This window comes from Plectrocnemia conspersa, unplaced genomic scaffold, assembly GCF_051122295.1.
Source record: "Plectrocnemia conspersa isolate PC_06_02 unplaced genomic scaffold, ASM5112229v1 ptg000012l, whole genome shotgun sequence".
Classification (NCBI taxonomy): Eukaryota; Metazoa; Arthropoda; class Insecta; order Trichoptera; family Polycentropodidae; genus Plectrocnemia; species Plectrocnemia conspersa.
Window position 1 is genome coordinate 31250962 of NW_028277176.1, and position 20867 is coordinate 31271828.

Sequence of the window (20867 nt, forward strand, 5' to 3'; positions counted from 1 at the left end):
TCGCACAGGACACGCTGGAGTCTGTGAACAAGGCAGTCTTATTTGACTCTAGTTGCGTGGTTCATCGCGAATATGCACCACAAGATATAACCATCGCCAATAATTAAAACAAGGAGGTTTTGCGTCGCCTTCTATGACTATCTATATAAGGCCAACTTTAAAACAGTATTCGAATATGTGGATTTTTAATTTGAATTTATATTATGGGGAAATTATTGATCTGATTTGTTTGGATCATGCCGGGTACAATTTTTGAGCGGAATACTTTCGCCCGGTCTTTTTTATATTACAGGCTTCCGTACTACGCGGACGCGGTGGTGTGCCTACTTACGTTATGTATAAATAAAATACTGCAAGTTAAACCATATTGTTTTATTGGCCCTTCGAGACCCGCAGAAGGTAGCATGAGGAAGAAAAATCCGTAGACTTTTCCTCGAGATGTGAAGTATTAACACTGCTCAGTCGAGTTCAGGAGTAAAGATTTGGCACAACATAATAACAGTAAGATGGATTTCAGGTAAATTTGATTTAGTTGACCGACTCGGACAAACCGAGTCAGAACATTTCATTGTATGATCTCATAACCCCACTCCTGACCAACAGGTTACTTGAATAAAAGGGGATAAAACCTCCAGCTTGAGAACGCAAATAGGCAGGCAGTCGAAATACACGTTCGACCTTATCAAAAAAGTAGAACCGATCGCGTACCCCGCTCTACATGCAGCAGCGGCGTATTACCGGCGATAAATAAACAAACTGCGCTACGTAGAATAGTAGAAATAATAACAAGGCGAGAGCGAGAAGCAAACACACATACACATACGTTATAAAAACGTGCGTCTGCGCGAAGGCCTCTTTCCCTCTCTCGCTCACTTTCGACACACATACACACACCCATCGAGTATTAAACAAGAGACAAAACGTCCCGAGGGAATTACGCACTTAAGTTCATTAAACGCAAGAGCCGTTTTGCGAGGCGAGGGGGCGCCAGGCGAGAACGGGCCTTCCGGACGGGGGCGTAGCGCTCGGGTTCCCCCGCGGCGAGAAAGGGGGTACCCTTCGCTCGGCGTGCGGCCGGGCAGCTGCTCTTTTCGACTACAACTTTTATGGGTTAATTCGTGTTTTTTTTCCGCCGCCGCCGCCGCCTCATACTACTCCTTGGTAGAGTGCCTCGCTGTGTACGCGTGTGAGTGTTTGTGAATGTGAAAATTCGAGGAGAAATTCATACCTCCGTCCTCTTGCGGTGGATTTTGAACCACGACAATGTACTTTTGTTGATTTTGACGAAACGTCACGATGAACTTTGTCGCTAATTCAAAAATATTAATTTATTATTTTTAAAGCACTTCATCTTCTTGATCGCTTCCTGTTTCCATTAAACCTTTCAAGACATAAAACTACACCAGATGTGATTAAAAGGTAGAGCACCATATTCAAATCGTATTTCTTAAATGTTGTCATTAGCATTGATCGCAGTTCTTCAAATTTTAATACTATATATAACAGAGACAAAACGATTACGCTCGATGAAACCCCCCCCCCCCCAACATGCACTATATTGAATTCCAGCCGCCCCAACATTTGATAAGTTAAGCTCTAGGACCCTGAAGAAAATATAGCCCCCTCCCCCCTCAACTGGAGCAAATTTATGGTACTCAATTATTTGTAGTTTTTAACTATTCGAATATTAAATAAACAATGAACGAAGTATTCGAATATATTGCAAAACAGCAATTAATTGCCTGTAAAATATTAATTAATTAATAATAATTATTTTAAATAATCATTAATTACTGATCAGTTAGGGCGTCAATAGGAAAATGCTTTATTTTTACAGGTAGGTAGCTAGGGCTCTTGCTGCAAAAAGTCTGGCCACCCCTGCCTATATACAATAGCTAATAATGTTTGGAACGAATTTGATATACCTACATAAATATCGGATCTGTATCGGTGTTTGTTTTGTTCGGATTTGCATATAAATTAAATAACTAAAAATAAATTAAAAATTTTAGTCATTAAACAAATACAAAAACGTAACACGAATTTAATACAAATTTGCAAAGCACACCTTTTCTGATATAAGCGTTAAAAAATTATAAAGGTTGGGCCTTTCCAACATTTTGTTTCGTTCAACGAATAAATTCTGCGAATTTCGGTCATAGTTGACACGCCAATAAACATTCTATTCACAAATGTTTTCCGAATGTGTTTCACAACTAAATAAAGGAGCATTAAGACCATTGGAGCAACACTTGTCCCTTGGGTATATTGGTAAAAAAAAACGACTACAAGTGTGGCTCAAGTATACAAATTGTTTCATTCTAAGATGTTTTCGTAGCGCAAGTAAGAGATTCTGTAAATGCCTCGTACGTGGCTCTCGGCATTACGTCGCGTAGCGACTGAGCCTCGTATGTGGCGCGTGGCATTAGAACGGTTTACAGGAATAGTTAAATATTTTAAATCACACTGGCATTTATGTATGTATATGGCCAAAATTTAAATTAAACAAGTGAGGAAAAAAACGTTTGTAAAGAATACCTGATGCAAAAAATAAGCGCGCGTGATAGGAAAAAACCAGCAGCAAAGCTCCAAATCAGATCTCTTTTTTATAGTGTTTGCGGTCAATTTGTATTGCTTTTTTGTCAAATTAATTCTAAATTGGAAATAATATAGTCTAACCATTTGTGTTTTTCTATATGCACAATAGTGATTCGATACTAAAAAATCGCCTAAGGGAATCTCGTGTAATTGTTTTTTGAAAATAATGATACAATATAAAATAATATTTATGTACTAAACATCTAAATGTCGCAGATATAACGACCATAACGTACAATAAAACACAGATTTGATTATAGAAGCAATTGGATATAAATTAACCGAGAGTTCAGCGAACCAGGTGCTGCTGCTAAAAATGTTAGTGTTTCCTTCCTGTTCGATACCTCGAAAATTTAACCGAGCTTTGTCTGCGAGGTTTTTAACTACCTATATACCTTTCATTTAATGATGGGGCAAGTAAGAAATACTTGCACGCTAAGAAGAGCTTAATTTATTACTATGAGAAATTGAGATTGTAAAGGTACTCATAATAATGATCCTATCTAAAATATTCATTAAATTAATCTTAGCTATAATTATAAACTAAAGCGCAAAACTTTTATCATTTTTACGTTATTATTGTAAAAAAAATCGTATATTGTTAAGAATTGAATCATATGGAACAAGATAAGGGGTGACTCGTCGACGAAATTTCGACGAGTCATCCAAATTTTGGTTACGATACAAAGTTCTAACCGTAACAGAGGAATACATTTTTTTCAAAGTTTAATATGCTACGGCGCAATTGAAATATTACTTTTAATTTATATTTTTATAAGTTGAAAAAATCATAGAAACGCAGCATCAAGGATTTCGTTACTTTGTACATTACTTAATAAGTAAACACGCCCAATCTAAATTGATCTGTATTTCTGTACACGTCTACACCAAAAATGAGATTTTTATCTTCGTAATAATATCGCATACGGACCGTGAGTACGACGATAAAAAAACGACACATAGAACTTATTCCGTTATTACGGGGCCGAGACCCGCGCGCAAGAAGCTAACGAACCACACAAAGATAATATTCCTTAGAAGAGCAAAAAAAACTAATACATCATCGAACGCAGAGTCAGCCGCGCATACTATGTATACATAGACAAAAAATAACGTAAACCGGCCAAAGTTCTCCTCCGGGAGGAAGTCTCTCCCGCAGAGACAGTTTACGTCATCATAAATACGCACAAAAAATAAATATTATAACCGGAGAATATAAATAAGCGCGAACAGTGAGAGAGAACGCGCCTCTCCTCCAGTCGCAGTTGTAAATCTAAGCGCGCGAAACTTTGCGAAAAGTGTTAAGTTATGCGAGGGAGGGTGGAGGAAAAAAATGGCACAAAAGGCGAAGGAAGAGAGGATGAGATTTCGAGGCGAAGGGTTACCTGTTGTCGGTCGGTGTTCGATTGTGATATTTTTATACGCATATATACATATTTTCGGTAATGTTATTTACAATTCATCCAGGTGTGCCGCGCGCTTGCTCACGCACCGACGCTAATGCGCTGCGCGAACACCTGCCGCTGTTCACCCTGATTTGTGTGCCTCGTATGCTGTTGGTGGTGCGCTCCTTTGGGAGCTTTGAGAGTTGCTGCAAGTGCACTATTTTGCGCCACCTATTCGTTTTGATCATAGCGAGCTAATTCCAAAAATACGTATGCAAGTACGCAATCGTATATAAAAAAAATAGTATTACATATTAAGTATTATGGTCAGTAAAAATCCCATCCCTGGTGTTCCTCAAGGTTTAATTTTAGGACCCATGCTATTTACAATATTTACGAGTGATTTCATAAACAAATAACACAGAAACGATACAACTACTATGCTTTTATAAAAATTACCAGTTCTTCATAAACTGGATACGGTTCCTACGTTTCCTTTTAGATCCTTCCAGCAGTAAAATTATATAAGATTATCCACTCGAGAACCCTAATAAAAATAATAAGATATTGCTTGGTGAACTATTTGGGTTTAGGTGTTCTTATTACACCGACCAACTACATCGACATGTAAAACACATCCAGGGGTTTTGCTTCGACAAGAAAAAGTCCATAGAAGGATAACGCAAAAGCGTTTGGTATGTATGTATTATATACGAACCAATTCAATAATGGTTTTGAAGCTGTAGTCTTTCGAATTAAAATTTAAAGGCATTTATCAAATCCAAGTCTTACCAATGGTTCAATTTTAGAATATTTACGAATATAAACGGGCAAGCACTAAGCCTCTCTCACGAAAAAACAAGTACCATTTCATATTTAGATTGTTACTTTTATGAAAAAAAATCATGGTCGTGGTTCACGGGATTCAGCATTTCGGGTTTAGTAGTGAGGTCCGAAAGGTTGGCGACCGCGGATTAAAAACATAATAATTGTCATGAAAAAAACAAACACGATGTACATTGGCTTTAAAATAAGCGTAAATTTATTATGTTCGTTTCATGCCGAGGTGCACTTTAAAATGTTTGAAGCAATAAAATTTAGGGAGAAATGGTCTATTTGATTCTCAACGTAGATCTCACGAAAAATCGGGTAAAAAATTTCTACCCGAGAGCTTTCTTTTTAACATAGCATGGTCAGATATTTTAGCGGAATTATTATTAATGTATATATTGCCATATCTAGATAATAGTTTAAATCATTACGATCGCATGCTATTTATACAAGCACAAATTACATTATTTTTAACGCGTGAACAGATTGACCGAAAAGTTTCGCTATCACGCAAAAACGCGTGAACGGACGGTAATGTGTTAAGTACAGAAATAGGCTTGCCGATTTTAAAAACATTGGCTTTTATTAAAAATGTAATTGTAATAATATATAGATATAGTTTAAACATCCGTTTCAAGCGTGATAAAACGTGCAATTCACAACATTGTATCTGCATTATCGATTATCTGTATCAGATTCGACACATTTTCCACAAAAATGGAATCAACGCCCGTCTTATCTATCGAACGAAATTAAATAGGTCACTTAAACGCTGATCACAGACAACAAAAACAAATTGAATACGCTCGAATGAACATCTTCCAACATCTACGACCTATTACAATCGGACATTGACCGATAAGTCACTTGCAATCGGCACGTGTGTATTTATATATTATATATTTTTACCCCTACTACCACTGGTATATCTCACTTATCGCCGCCAATCGGGGAGAGAGCAAAAATATGTATGTCATACTCGGATCACCCTCTATTTTCTAATGTCAATCGCGAAAAAAGGTAACGCAACCCGATCCTATAAAAATTGGGGTTGTAAATAACGAGGTCACCTTGGTGTGCTTTTTTCAGGGGGGGAGGGGGTAAAAGTTGGCCAGTGTAGTTATACTTTTTTAAGATTTCCATTCATTAAGATTCATAGCAATTTATTAAATTACATGCATTTTTCTGGTCAAATTCAAAGGGATCCTTGTTTAAAATTCACGACAAAAACAATAAAATCGTGCCGTCGCCAATGCAGTGGAAACTCGAGGTTATCTAGCGTTCATATTAAGACTTTTTAACAATATTACGACTTACAATAAGCGAGAATCAAATGAAGCATATATAAACCGAATTTTGACCATAAGGAGAGCGCAAAAAACAATTATCCCTTCTCAGAAGTTAAAAGTTCCCGTCAAAGACAATAAAATCGACATGCACTTATGAGTTAATTTATATTTTTGCTAGTAATAATATATATTTACTAGTGAAAATGTAATATTCTAATATGATTTCACTGAAATGATATATTTAAAAAAATATTTTCGGTGTAGATTTGTGACTGTTTTCTTTGAGGGATAACCCGAGAATTTCTGGTTTAGAATACGTCATTTCAGATTTTTCTAGAATTAAGGGGGGGGGGGCGCAAAAATTGGCCAGCTAGTGGTCGTTTATTTCAATATTTCGATTTCATTAAATGATATGTATAATTCTGGTCGACTTTAAGGAGTGAGGGGGGGGGGGCAGCGTACCTAAATCTTATGCGACCTTTCGATGTACGCTATCAACTGATTTTGAGTTCAATTAAATAAAAAAAATATTCGGTCTTTGTACATTCATTTCGGAAACGGTAACAATCGGAGGTGTTGTTTTAATACGATATTTGGAAATACAGTAATTCAAAAATTGGTTCAAAGCAACACATGGCGAACGAATCGAATATGTGGGTTTTAATAATCGGTGTCATTTTCGCAAGATCATGGCGAAGAAGTAGCGAAACAAAGAAATCTGCAGATTGGAATTCAGTTAAAAATTTAAGGTTAAGCGGAATAATCTATTATTAGAGACATGAACATTGATTAATCGTGACATAATTATATCGTGGCACGTACAAAGATAAAGCAAGTTATACATTAAATTATTAAATATCGCATCTTACAGCTTTGCCTCACGTATGAACAACTGTATAATAGACAAGGGTAGAATTAAACATTTATTATTATAATAATATTACTTAAACGATGTTGAAATATGCAGAATTCTTCAAACAATAGTGATTTGCGATAAAAAAACACAAATTTCTCAGAAATAAATATAATTTGCATATGAAAATAATACTGTAATATATATGTACTAGATAGTTCCATGCAATGAGTCTGAATTAATATACACATAAATTATCTCCATACAAGACTACTAGAGGAATAGAGATGGACAAGAACTAAACATATCTTCTTCGTAACATAAAGGATTGGCAAATAATAAGCAATCTGAAAATCAACATCGAATGATTGATAACGGACTTTTATTTCTGAAGATAAAGATTATAATACCTGCGAGATGTTGTTATGTATAAAATGCTTAGATTACCACGATGGATGGCAAATATGATTAATCTGGCGAGCATTGCTAGAATCAATGTACCTGAAGAGGATAATCTGTGGACATTTCGAGCGCAATGGTTTCATTTATATAGTGCCACCCGGGAGTTGCATTAAAACTTTACTGGAGGCTAAGTATGCAATACCGTTTAATTTAATAAATAATCACTACATAACAATATAATATGATCTGCATATTGAAGACTAAGAGGTACACCATATATCTAGGAGTATTTTTAGCATAAACGATAGTTTGATTCGTCCAGCAATTAAAAACGTGGGGGCGAACTCGACACCGACAGAATCAAATCTCACCCCTCAGACATGAAATTTAGGGTAAAAAACCCAAACAACACAGTCCGTGTGTATATGCGTGCAACAGGTAACCAGCGCGGGTCGGCGCCCAAGAAAATAAAGCCAGATGTCGAGTGCAATATTAGCTGCGCCCTGAAGGTGCATCGTCGCAGCACGGAATGATTTCGCCGAAAAATGGGACACCCACACAAACGCGCTCTTTCAAATGAAACGTGTGGATGTGGAGAGAACAGGACAGGACACCCCCAGGTCGATCGGTTCGGGATATAAGGTTGCTTTGTCGTTTCCGGCGCTGATTTCGAACGGAACCAAACGGAACGACGTCTGGCGGGGCAATTATTGTGCGGCGCTCGAAAACCGCGCGAGTGTGTGCGCTATACACACACAAACGTGCATGCGGCACACGGTCGTAAATATAATTGTGGCCGAAGCGGCGATAAGTGGATCGTATCTCGCAATCGATAAAATAGCCGAGGAGCTTTCGCCCGCCGCTCAGAACTCTACGATGTGTCGGTAAATAATACAAGCGCTCATAAAACATTCAGCCGCAATTACGAAACGGAATATAGTGTACGAAAAAAAGAGTGTATACGATACGAAATGTCGATACCGGTCGCAGAAGTAAACGGACGATAGGTTTCGCAAAGGGTTGGGTCGCTGCTCTCTATACGAGCGGAAGTTTGTGCAACGCGAAAGATCAATGGATAGATGGTAAAAAGTTAATGTAGCTATGGAGTACAGTTGAAATTTTATACTGCCGATTATTCAGTGTTTTGTTATTGGAAAAGTCCTTTCGGTTTCTCCATTCGTCTCAATGAACAGTGATCTACACGTAACTGTATATCGAAAATTTTGAATTCTGGAATGGAAAATAACGAGAATCAGTGCAAAAGTGTAAAATATTTATAAAAAAAATACAATTTTATTTAAAACTACACGTTTCTTTAAAATTAGAGCAGCGATAAACTATGCAACGCAGATAGAATTGCATAGATGAAATATATATTTTTATTTACATTTACATAAAAATTTGATTTATTTATATAAAAATAAAGTAAATAATAAAAAGTGGGCCTTTTCAATATTTTGTTCCGTTCAACGAACGAATTCTGCGAGCTTCGTTCATAGTAGACACACCGATAAATATTCTATTCACAAATGTTTTTCGAAGGCGCAAAAGCAGTTATGTTGTCGTTGAGAAGAAGCGTCTCATTGTCTTGTACTTCGAAAGAAAATAAAAGCGCATTAAGGACCATGGATTTTGGAACCCAAAACAGGGATTCCTTGAAAATAGTTTGATTGTCGGCAGCACCCTTTAGTAGTTTGAAGAAATGATTAGCGACATATAACGCTCCTAAAAGTCGCCGGGATACAAGAACGGATAATTACCAAATATCCTTCAATAAAGGTATATTAAAAACCTTTTTCTGAAGTATTTGGCTATTTGAAGATTCTAAGCTATATATCCTGACTTTTGTGCATTTTTAATGATCAGGTAATTATGACGTCTTGAGAATCAGAGCAAAAATACGTTAAAAAAGCAACGAGACTGACTTCGCAACCTTTTAATCAGACATTAGAACCTCTTTCTTAAACTTATACATGCTACTGGAATCTGCAATCCTCTTGAAACCTAGGACACTTAAATGGGTCAACACTTCTGTGCGATGAAGCACATTATCCATTTTATAATAAAATTTAAGTCGTGATTTTGCTTTATATGCAATGAAATCAGTTTTTGATGCTAAACGGTAGTCTATTAGCGGATGACCTCACACAGATTTTCAATATAAATTTAATGTTTTTTACAATCCTCAATGGTATCTATTTTAAGGAATAAGGAAAGAAGGTCATCGGCGAAAAGTAAGAATTTACCGACGTGGTAATGTATTCAAAAGACTTCTATTGCACATATTGGACAATTAAAAAAAAGTTTTTACGTAGGAAAACTCAAACCATTTTTTTAAGGTCATAAACTTTATCAATGTAGATGACATCTGCTTGATTGCCTATATCGATATAGGCAAGATTGGAAAACAGAGCAGATTCTTTGCAATCCCGATACGCGAAAACTTGATCAATCAAGTATCCTTCGATGTTTTGAAGCATTCGTATGTAGTATATGGAATACTTTGGCCGGCGCTGATAGAATCGACACCGGCCTATATTGTTTTCCTTTTTGTGTATGGGAGTCAATTTCGTAATTTTTCATACACGGGGGAAAGTATTTGTTTTCAACGATAGGTTTAAAAGAAACAAGACGGATATGCGACAATGTCCTGCATACAAGCTAAAATTAAATTATGGCTTTCCGATTTTCTTCGCCTTTAATTACTGAAAAGTATGCTGAAGTTCAGAAATTGTAAAATTATCAATCGATAATCAATCGTAGTCGTCTGATTTTGTTAATGTCTACAGTCTACACTCTACAGACACTTGAAAATAAACAGACTAGAAAAAAATTGTTTTCCATTGTAATAATTTTCCAAAACCCGTTAGAAAAAAATCTTTTAAAAGCAAGAGTTAAACTAAACACAGATTAATTTATACAGGTTTAAAATTTTTCAAAAAAAATAGATAATCCGTATATTGTAGAAGACATGTGAGAAACCAAATAATTTAATTGCATTTTCCAAACTCGTGTCTATCATACACGATTCGTATTTTCATACAAGTCAAACGAATTGAATTTATTACAAGATTTCGCTGGTTTATTTACTCGCAGGGAATAAGAACGGAATTTAATCTATAAGAAGACACGTATTTTGGAATCGGAGCATTCCGTTGAGTTTGTTTTGATTATTAATCAGTTCGACACTATTTATTGGCAGTTTTCCATTTTTCAGTACTATCGAAGATTTGCACGTCGATTATAGTATATATTATTATGCGAGAATTGGCCCAATTTAATAATAAATGATTTGTTAATCTTGAAACGTAAGAACAATTTGTCAAACGGCGAAGGAAGCAAATAAAGACATGCAAATCTAATGGCATAAATTAAAAGCGATCGTTAGTCAAACCTCTAATTACGTATATTAAAATATTACGAACCGAAAGATGGGGGAGATAGTAAGTTCGTATATTTTAAATTAAATTTTCGAGGGTTCCAAACAGACAAATTTTCCGCAATAATAACGTGCAAATTGACGAAATTGCACAACATATCACATCCCACGGTCTATGAACTTTGGCAATATCCCTTATTTCGGGGGCGCAAACTTTGGGCGAACGTTTATCGATACGAATGAAGAAGGGAGATAATAGCCAAGACGAATTATTGTACTTTTGACGCTTTGGTAACTCGATTTCACGACTTAAGAAAAAGGAAAAGTATAGATACAAATATCGGGAAGGGTAGATGTGGAAATTCGCGCGAGCTACGAAAAATTATACTAAATAAGATTTTTGATATCACTGCAGAAAAGGTTTATTTGTGAGATAAAGAGTTCACGAAAATACAGATTTATTTTTAGCATAAGAAACGATCGTAGGTATAATTAAAGATGAATAATACTTTCCGATGGCATATTCGAGGTTATTTTGGATTAATTTTCTGTATTAAAACAGACACTGAACATGTGATAATCATGATTTACTGCTTCTTCATTTCATTCTTTTAGCAGTTAGGTCAACTGATCATGTGGCTCAAAGTAATCCATTTTTGGAGGCTATAATAGGGTAAGTAAGATAGGGATTGATCAAATATAAGGCATAGCGAAAAGTACAAGGTCGACTACATGTATATTATCTTTCCCGATACATCAACCTCTCCTCCTCTGAGATGTACACCGAGTGTACATGTCTTCTTATTGTGTATATCTAACTAAATATATCGAATAACATGTTCATAATTAAGATATTCTTCCGCGATACATTTACAAGTTAAATTATAATATGTAAGTAATTTTCGGAAGTAAAAATACATATTTTATCATCAAAATCGGGTATTAATCGACCAATATAGTCAAAAGTATAAATGTTATCAATCGGATTTCTTTAAGTTGTTTTTTCAATATTATTATTAAGGAACGATAAGTTCATGAAACTAGCAAGAAATGCTAACAACGATCGTTGTTGGCTTATTGATGACGCCATAATGCTCGAATATGAAAACTTTATGTGCGACAGTGCATCAGTGGTATAAAACATTTTTTTTGTGTTTAATTAATTATTGTGTCACGGATATGTGTATTTATAATTCAGTGAAAATTTTTATATAAAGAAAAAAAAACACATAAAAAAACAAATTACACTTTTCTCTAATATTTTAAAGATTTTTGTTTATCTATACATATATATCACAAGGTCGAAAACTGTCTGCATCTTGCACGCACGACAGAAAAAGATAGCAAACAAACTTCCGTTCCACGTATACATAAAATATGGCAATGCAAGCACGCACAATAAAGTATGTAAATAAGTAATACATATTTTTTCAAAAATAGGATTTTTAGGAACACGGTAGCAGCCAAAGGGCTAAGAGACGTCACAATTTGATATTGTGCAATTATTTGGTCTTGAAGCAAAGTTTCATTTGAGATAAAATTAGTTTTAGCAATTAATGTAATTATATGCTTCAGCTAGAATATGACTACTTTTGTGAGATAAAAAAATAAACATGTGTAAGAAGGTGAAGTTCCACCGCAGAGCGTTAAGAAAATGACAAGAGCACATTCGCACTGCTGACCTGAGAGCAGTTATAGTTTAACCACCTCGCAACCGCCATTTAGTTCTATTTTAGAATCGCTCATGGGGTGCACTTTGATAAATATAGGCCTCGGAGTCGATTGAAAAAGGGCACAGCGCCACCGTTTAACGACCCATTGTTTCATAGCCATAGCGGCGGAGTGGAAACGTGCGACCGGTCGCCAGTCACCGGCATTCTCGGGATGCTGTGACGGTGACGAAGCGGCCGCCCCATGCTCGGATGTAAATAAGATCTCGACCTCGCCGCCGTTTCCTTTATGCGCGCGACCGATTCGCCAATGAGACAAAGAAAGTCGACGAAACGCAAACAGCGTCCACGCGACAGCTGTCGGCGCGTTTGTTTACACACCAGGAGGAACCTCGTGCGACTTTCTAAAAGTGCAGACCTAGACAAGGCTGCGTAACGCCTCGCGGAAGGGATGAGCGTCGAAGGTGTTAACAGATCTGTGGCAAACGGAGTTTTGTTCTATATGTAAACGGAGCGCGCGGAAATAATGAGTCACCGTACATAATTAAACAGGGGTGGCCAAGACGCTGAACGCGGTCGGCCTCGAAAACGTTTAAACACGAAGACGAGAATGTACGTTTCACGTCGCTTATCCTTTGAAAGCGGAAGACTAGGATGAAACTTTTTATGTGATGCGATTTTGGGACATCGCGTGAAAAACTGAACATGCTATGAACTGTTTTCAACTAAAATATTCGAAAAAATTTACGCTGCGCAGTCCGATACAGCTTTTCTCTAAAATATACACTGATAATTTTACGAGCTGTGCGACCAATTAAACTTCAGAATTAGGAAAAATAGTAGTTTACAAGTTAAATTGTATTACATAGTTCGGTAACTGAATTTTTTGACCATTTAATCGCCGAAGTCAGACGTATGACTTTTGCTACTTTACCTAAAATTGTTTGATCTGATGGCATCATTGAAAAAATAATTGGATATATTTTTAGTGAGCTATATGGTATTTAGTTTAGGAGTAAATAACATTTGTTTATCATGTAATACGTCAATATGTATATACTTCTAATATAAGGCTCGGCAACAAAGAGAATACATATCAACAACCAGCTATTAGATAAAATATGATAAGTCTGTTTTTATTATTGCTCTCGCGGAGGAATTGAGCACAATTAAGTCAATAACGTATGCTGAAATTAAACTTTCATTTATAAATAAAAAGCTATTTGGCTAAAACATCATAAAATTTGGTACTGTTCTAAATAAAAAAAAGCAATAAATACATATGTATATAATAAAATTAAGAATTAGTTCAATTAGTTATACAATTTGAAGATCCGCCACTAGTCGAAGGTGCTTACACATAACTGCGATTAAGCGCGCAGTTATATTATTTCCCATACATGGAAAATAAAATAATTGTGCACGGCGATAATGAGTCATCGCACATTGTACAACAATGTTGATATAATGGTAAGTGGCAATTTTTCGGTTGACTCGAGATTAATCTTATCGCTAGCTCTTTGTGTATAAATTATGCCATTAAATTTGCGAATCCCGACCGAACTGGTGTATTAATTACGAGAGTTATCTTAGTATAATAACATAATAGTGAACCGTACGAGGTCGACGACACCACATACACGTTTCCTATAAAGTATTTACATCATTTCACCAGCATTCGACAATTAAAGTCGATTAAATCGACATATTAACACCTGGTAGGTGTTTCCGAGAATTTATCAATAACAATCACACGTAAAAAAGTCATACGTCAATTAAATTAACAAAACGAACAGTGTTGCTATTTACAATATTGATAGTTGAATCTTTCTATATTTAAAACTAGGTTAATGAAATTATAATTCTCGTCTGTAATTCGTTTCATTGTGCATCGAGGGTGATGACTTCAATGCTTTCGAAGCTTTTTGTAGAGTAAATTAGGTGCAGTGGTTTCATAATACCTCCTAAAATAGACATGTGGGCATGTGAATTTATTCGCAGTGAGAACATCAAGATTCAAAAATGGCTCGTACTTTTCGGGTCAGAATTTTAATACGGTTGTGGTTAGAATTTATAATAAAATGTTAGAATTTAAATTGGATTGGTCAGAATTTATATTAAATGGTAAGAATAATTATGACAGATGGTTGGAATATTTTTTTTTAATTGCTATAACGTTCAAGTTTGGTATAACTGGTCGATCTGCCATTCGTATGTCGGCAGTTCATTAATATTACCAATGTTTTTTTAGGACCAATTTGTATGGTTGGGTTCGCAAAATTGTGAGAGGTCAACAAAACAAGCCAAGCGTGCACTCCAACGCCGCTCTGTCGTTATTCCCGCTTCGTTCGTCGCTCTGAATACCTTCGCGTCCCACATACAATTAAACAGATTCGGTGAGTTATTCATGGGGTGTTCAATGTTCTGACAAACGCTCGCACGCACCTAAAATATCCAACAGTTTTGGCGTGAGCGAGATCTATAAAATATTTCTAAAATAAATAATTTATTGCCCATTTATGTTTATAAATGTTATATTTTTTTAATTCACATGATCGTCCAATATTTTTATTCTAACCATTTGATATTTATTCTGGCACTGAATAATATAATAATGACGAGGCTATTAATAAAATTCTGACCATTTAATTTGTTGCCGTGAAAAATTAGGTTCTTAAAGTGGGTAATATCATCCACCGGCGGGCGATGGATAAAACTTGGTGGTCAATGCTGGCTTCAGGGGAATTTGGTGGGCAATGGAGGAGCCATGGAGGGTGACGTAGTAGGCAAAAAGTTTTTTGTTCAAAATTTTTAATTTTATAAGTAGCAAATATTTGCTACTTTTCAAATTAAACTTGCTATTTATAATTCTAAAATTGCAAAAGCTTCATGAATATTTTATTAAAATTTAAAAAATATATTTGTCATTGCTACGTTTGCAGTTTATTATTTAATGAGATAGAAATATAGTTTTTCAAATGTGTACGATGAAAAACTTTGTCAAAAAAAAGGCAAGTCTGCCTTACCCCTTCACACTTCGGTCTTTCGCTAAGATAGTACGTGTATATCGCTTAAATACATTTCGATATCAATATCGCCTTTTTAATTGTCAGAAAAGGTGCGATTACAGAAGTAGAAACGTGATTACCTGACTTTGGCCATAATTATTTATTTGTTTAGTATATTTTCATACTTTAGAATTGCGTAAATGATACTGTGCACAGTGATTGAAATAAACATGTAACAAAGATATGACATTTTTGTTACTATTTAGAACTATGTAGTGGATTGACTGTGGGTATTGATCATACGGAACGTGTATTCTGCAACAAATTGCTTATCAAAATATATATTTGCGTTTTATCCTGTTATAAGGCTGATTATTTGTTTAAAACATTCTAATGCTTTGTGTACTAAATACAATAAATATATGAGGAAAATATTTTTTAGACTATACCGATTAAGTGGTTGCAACACCATTGGAGGATACTAAAGAAGATCAACTCTGAAGTATATATATTTATTGTAAATCATCGTGGCAACGGGGTAAAATACTAAATAGTGAGACTCCAGACTGATATCACGGACATATATTATATTAATTATAAACCATTACTACAACTTGGCTAAATTTTATTTTAATTATTCATCCGTGAGAATTAAAAAAATCTAAGAAAACCTAATCTGGATTAGTCTAAATTGAAAAATACTAGTGTCTATACCAAATTCTATAGTCTTTTAAGTATTATCACTGACGTGCACCATTGGTCAATTAAAAAAATATGGGATGAAACTAGAAATGATCTTTTTGGAATTTATGAACTAGGTGTAGTAGTTTCTTGTGGCTTTTTACACCGGATTCGTGAATAAAATATTTATTTATTTGGTACATTTCATTTTATTTATTTATATACATCACCGTTCTGATGCATCATAAATCATTTTCCTGTGCAAACAACCGGGATGGCATTTCAAAGGGCAAAAGTTAGCCTGTCAGTGATAATTTTTTTAATATTTCAATTTCATTAATATTCATGTTATTTGTCATTGAATGATATGCATTTTCTGGTCAAATTAAATTTAAAATCCATGTCAAAAGCAACAAATCATGCCATCACAGTGGAAACGTTTGTTCATATTAAAACTTTTTATAACAATATTACGACTTACAATAAGTGAGAATCGAATGAAGCATATCTAAACCGAATTTCGATCAATAAGAGAGTGCAAAAAACAATTATCCCTTCTCAGAAGACAAAAATCCACGTCAAAAGCAATAAAATTGTGCCGTCGCCACCTCTGTGGGAACAACACTCGTTACCGAGTGTTCCCACTGCGACGGCTTTTATCGCTTTTGACCAAAATTTATTTTGAATACACTTCGACTATTACTCTCATATCAGAAGTCAGTATTAATATCAGTAAAAACAGCTATCATATTTTTAAAACAGTGCAATATTGAAGTGCAGACAAATTGAATCAGTTTTAGAATTTTCATTAGGTTAAGTTTGGGTTTGAACAAGTAATGGACGTCTCGCAACCATCGAATTGAGTTTCATAGACATTTTAGAGCCGTTAAAATACTTTCTCTAGTAGTAATATATTTATTTACTGGTGAGATATAACCTCACTGAAAAATACACATTCACTGTAACATTCATACATAGAATGTAAATAAATAATGATAAATACGTTATGAGAGTAATAAAATATTATAGAGAATTATTTAAAAAAGATAAAATAATATCTCATGGTGTTACACAGATGTGCAAATTGTTATTTATAATATATATATTAATGATATAATTAATAATATAGAAAAATGTAAAATACACTTGTTAATTTAATGTTGAAGAAGTTGTAGATAATTTAAATAATGGATTAAGTATAATAGTAATATTGTAATTGCATATTGAAAAAATAAGTAGAAAAATTACGTATAATATTTCTTCCAAGGAATAAAGAAACAGTCTTTTTAAAGAGCAGTTGAAATCATATAATTTTACTAGATAAATTCGAAACTGTTATTTTTAGATGTTGTTTGAGGAATAGTTCAACATTACATAAAATCCAACATTAAAAACATAAACAATGACATTTATCTATTTGTAAAAAGCTAGTTCATCAGTTTTGTTATAAATATTATCTTACATTACAGTTTATAGTTGCACAATGACACATAGCACGTTTGTAAACAATGAAATATGGGGGCCATTCCTGGGGAGGAGAAGGAGAAGGAGGAGGAGGACAGAAGACGGATTGACAGATCGGTCGGCGGCCTGGGAGCGAAGTCGTCGGTTAGGTTCCGCGAGAACAGAAAGTAGTTTGGCCCAAGGCCATTTCGTAACCGACTTACGGGCGTCTCTTTCTCCTCTCCCGAGAGGCGACGCGATACTTTGACGTTTGCGAATCTGACAGATCTGACGATTCTGACGGAGGGCGCACAACACGGATCGACGGAGCGACGGAGCACGAAGCACAGAACTATCGACGCGACCCTCGCAGCGGAGGCAGAGGCGAAGGCGGAGGCGGAGACGCTCGCCATAACCTCACCGTGCGGCGCTCCGGAGGCAGCGGCGACAGGAGCGGAAGCGACGGGGACGCGGGCGGCGAGGGCGCAGGCTGCGGGGGGCGCAGGCGACGGCGACCGCGTCTCGGACGAGCGCGGGGGCAGACGCGCGGGGTGCAGACGGTCGCGCACCAAAACAAAGGTTCGGGACGGCGGCGGGGCGCGCGACGCGGGCGCTGCGCCCCTCATAGAGGCTCACCTGTCTGCTTGTTGGCGATCTTGTTAAAGCAGTTCTGAAACACCTCGTACAGGTGCATCGGCTCGTCATCGCTCGTCGCCATTTTGAGCAAGACTGCCGCGGCGCCCCGACCCGGTGTTGCCAGCCGAACGACGCGCGACGGAGCTACGGCGCCCATCATATTTACGATCGGTCTCTTTATTTCGATCGCTTCATCCATTTTTTCATTTTTTATCAATAAACTCACATTTTTATAAGCAAAACATTTCAAGCATAAGCTTTTCTTCTTTTTTATCTATTATAGTAATTCATTTTATTTCGATATATTGAACGAATAATGATTTATTTTACTATAAATAAATATATATTACGCCAAAAAATATATTTCGAACGAAAATATTATCTCTTCCAATAATTTGTTTGCATCAAAAATGTAGATGGCTTGCAATTTTAGAAAATGTTAACCCAAACGCTTTTTTTGCGTCTGAATCCATTTCGAAATTTGTTAATATGTAAGTGGCACATATTCATGCCATTTTAAAAAAAATATATTATACACCGTTAATTCTCAAAATTAATTGGCTCATCGCCTACTTTTCAACGACAACATTTATCATCGCCCAACTTTGGAAAACTATATTTCTACTCATTAAAGAATAAATTATAAACGTTTCAATGGCCATATATTTTATAAATTTCACTAAAATATTAATGTAGCGTGTGCAATTTTAGAATTTTAAATTAAAACTGTGGGTGCCTGTTTAACTATTTATTTATTCCCTCGTAATGACTAAAACTAGGTAACACTAACGGCATTGGAGGGCAACACATACTTTTGGTGGAGCTTGATGGGAAGACAACGGCCGGTGATGCCTCGTCCACCGTTCACTCGCATATACATATGTATGTATTATTATGTAAACAGGCCAAGACCGAGAATGCTCAGCGCTCCAGGCTCTAAAAAAAGGTCGTCACAAAAAATTGTGCTTAAAAACCATCTCAGATTTTTTATATGAGGCATCGATAGTGCTGTAAGGGGCCAATTTATGTTTATGTTTATTATGGGCAAAACTTGGCGGCATTCTGGCAGCACTGGCGTACCGGACAAACTTTTCTCTTGGGGACTCTGGCAAACTCGCAAACTGGCGCGTGTCTCTCGTACCGTCCACTCATTGTAATAACATGTAAACCATTATATTAGTCTCAATAAAATACTACTGCAGCGGCGAAATTTGTGTCTAATTGTCGCCCGCCACATCCAGCCAGCAAACCATGTTAAATATAATCAAATGATGCTCTCATTCGGAGTAAATAGCGCCCCCATTTGCAGTAATTGGTGCCCCTTTTGTGGCTAGTGTCTGTAGTTGCAGCTGCATGTAACATATTTTGTAAGCTATTATAAACTTTTTAATTAAATTACTACTGCAGCGGCTCAATCTGTGTAAAATTTTCACCCACTCGCCAAGCATGTTTAAAAAAAATAACTGAGAATTTAAATTATAAAATCATTTAATAAAATAAAACAAAAAATGCATACTTTTACACAAGATTTACAATAATTTTATATAGTAATATCAAAGAAATTTTTTTTTTTGCTATTTACATTTTTTTTTATTTATACAGTGCAACTTATAAAATTAGAAATGATTTTGAATAATGCTATTTTTTTGGCCATTGCTATTAAATATTTTCAACTTGTAAAAAATAATTGCTATTTATAAAAATAGTATTCGTAAATATAATAAAAAAAACAAAATAAATAAGTAAGTACCCTAACGGTTTAGTTACGTAAAAAAAAGATTACATCGGCCACATTTAAAAGAAAAAAGATATATAAGTATAAAACGCGTAAAACAATATTTTTTGCACAAAAAATAATGTTGTGCTTTTGGCCTATATGCATTCATGACTCTCCAAATTCCCCCAGAGTCAGCATTGCTCACCAAGATTCATCCATCGCCTATCGGTGGGTGATATTGCCCACTTTGAGAATTATTATAATACGATTATTTTTAAAAGTGATTTAAAAGTGGTATACAGGTTTAAATAAACTGTTTCTAAGTATGATCTAATTTTAAGTAAAATTATATATTAGTTTTGTTTAATATTTAATATTTTAATTATTCTGATGTATTGACTCTAAAATTCTATACATGTTCGAAATCCATTTTGTTCGGAACACCAAACAAGATATTTTTGCTGAATTCTTTTTCGGTGCATTCTAATTTTAGTAAAAATGTTATATTTATTTTTAATTAACAAAATAAAAAAAACATCACAAAATTTGCGCATTTAATACCATACGATTAAGCGTAATTAGCTTATAGGTTAATAAAGTTCCAATTTTATCGATGCAGAATCGAAAAATATAAAATTGCCATAATTTTTTTTATTAATTTATAAAAAAATAAAAATAAGCCTCGACAAATGTTTATTTTAATTTATTAATACACATGTTGAAAACTATCTTTTAACAGCTGAATGTTGAATTGCTAATTTGTCAATCTGAGCTTTTTTGCAATCTCTGAGAAACGATCGAGAAAGATAAGAAACTTGATGAAGTAGCTCGTTACGCGTAATAATAATATAAAAAAAATTAAAAATGGTAAAATTTAAAGATATACTTAGCATTAGGCAAATGAAAAAAATACGAATAATCTGTCGGAGTCGAAAGCGCCGTGTAATAAAATCTCTCTTAAAAAAGTGGAAAACT

At 35.2% G+C, this 20867-nt stretch overlaps 1 protein-coding gene across 21 annotated transcripts in view; it reads right to left on the reverse strand.

Annotated features, from left to right (window-relative positions):
* The window catches only part of da (transcription factor daughterless), a 38352-nt gene extending 20082 nt beyond the window's left edge, over window positions 1-18270 (reverse strand). For all 21 annotated transcript variants that reach the window (XM_088199383.1, XM_088199382.1, XM_088199380.1 and 18 more), the window contains exon 1: window positions 18176-18270. In XM_088199383.1, coding sequence (XP_088055509.1) covers window positions 18176-18257 — 82 coding nt within the window. In that variant the 5' untranslated portion in view covers window positions 18258-18270. The remainder of the gene's footprint in view (window positions 1-18175) is intronic.
* Between the last annotated feature and the right edge of the window lie 2597 nt (window positions 18271-20867).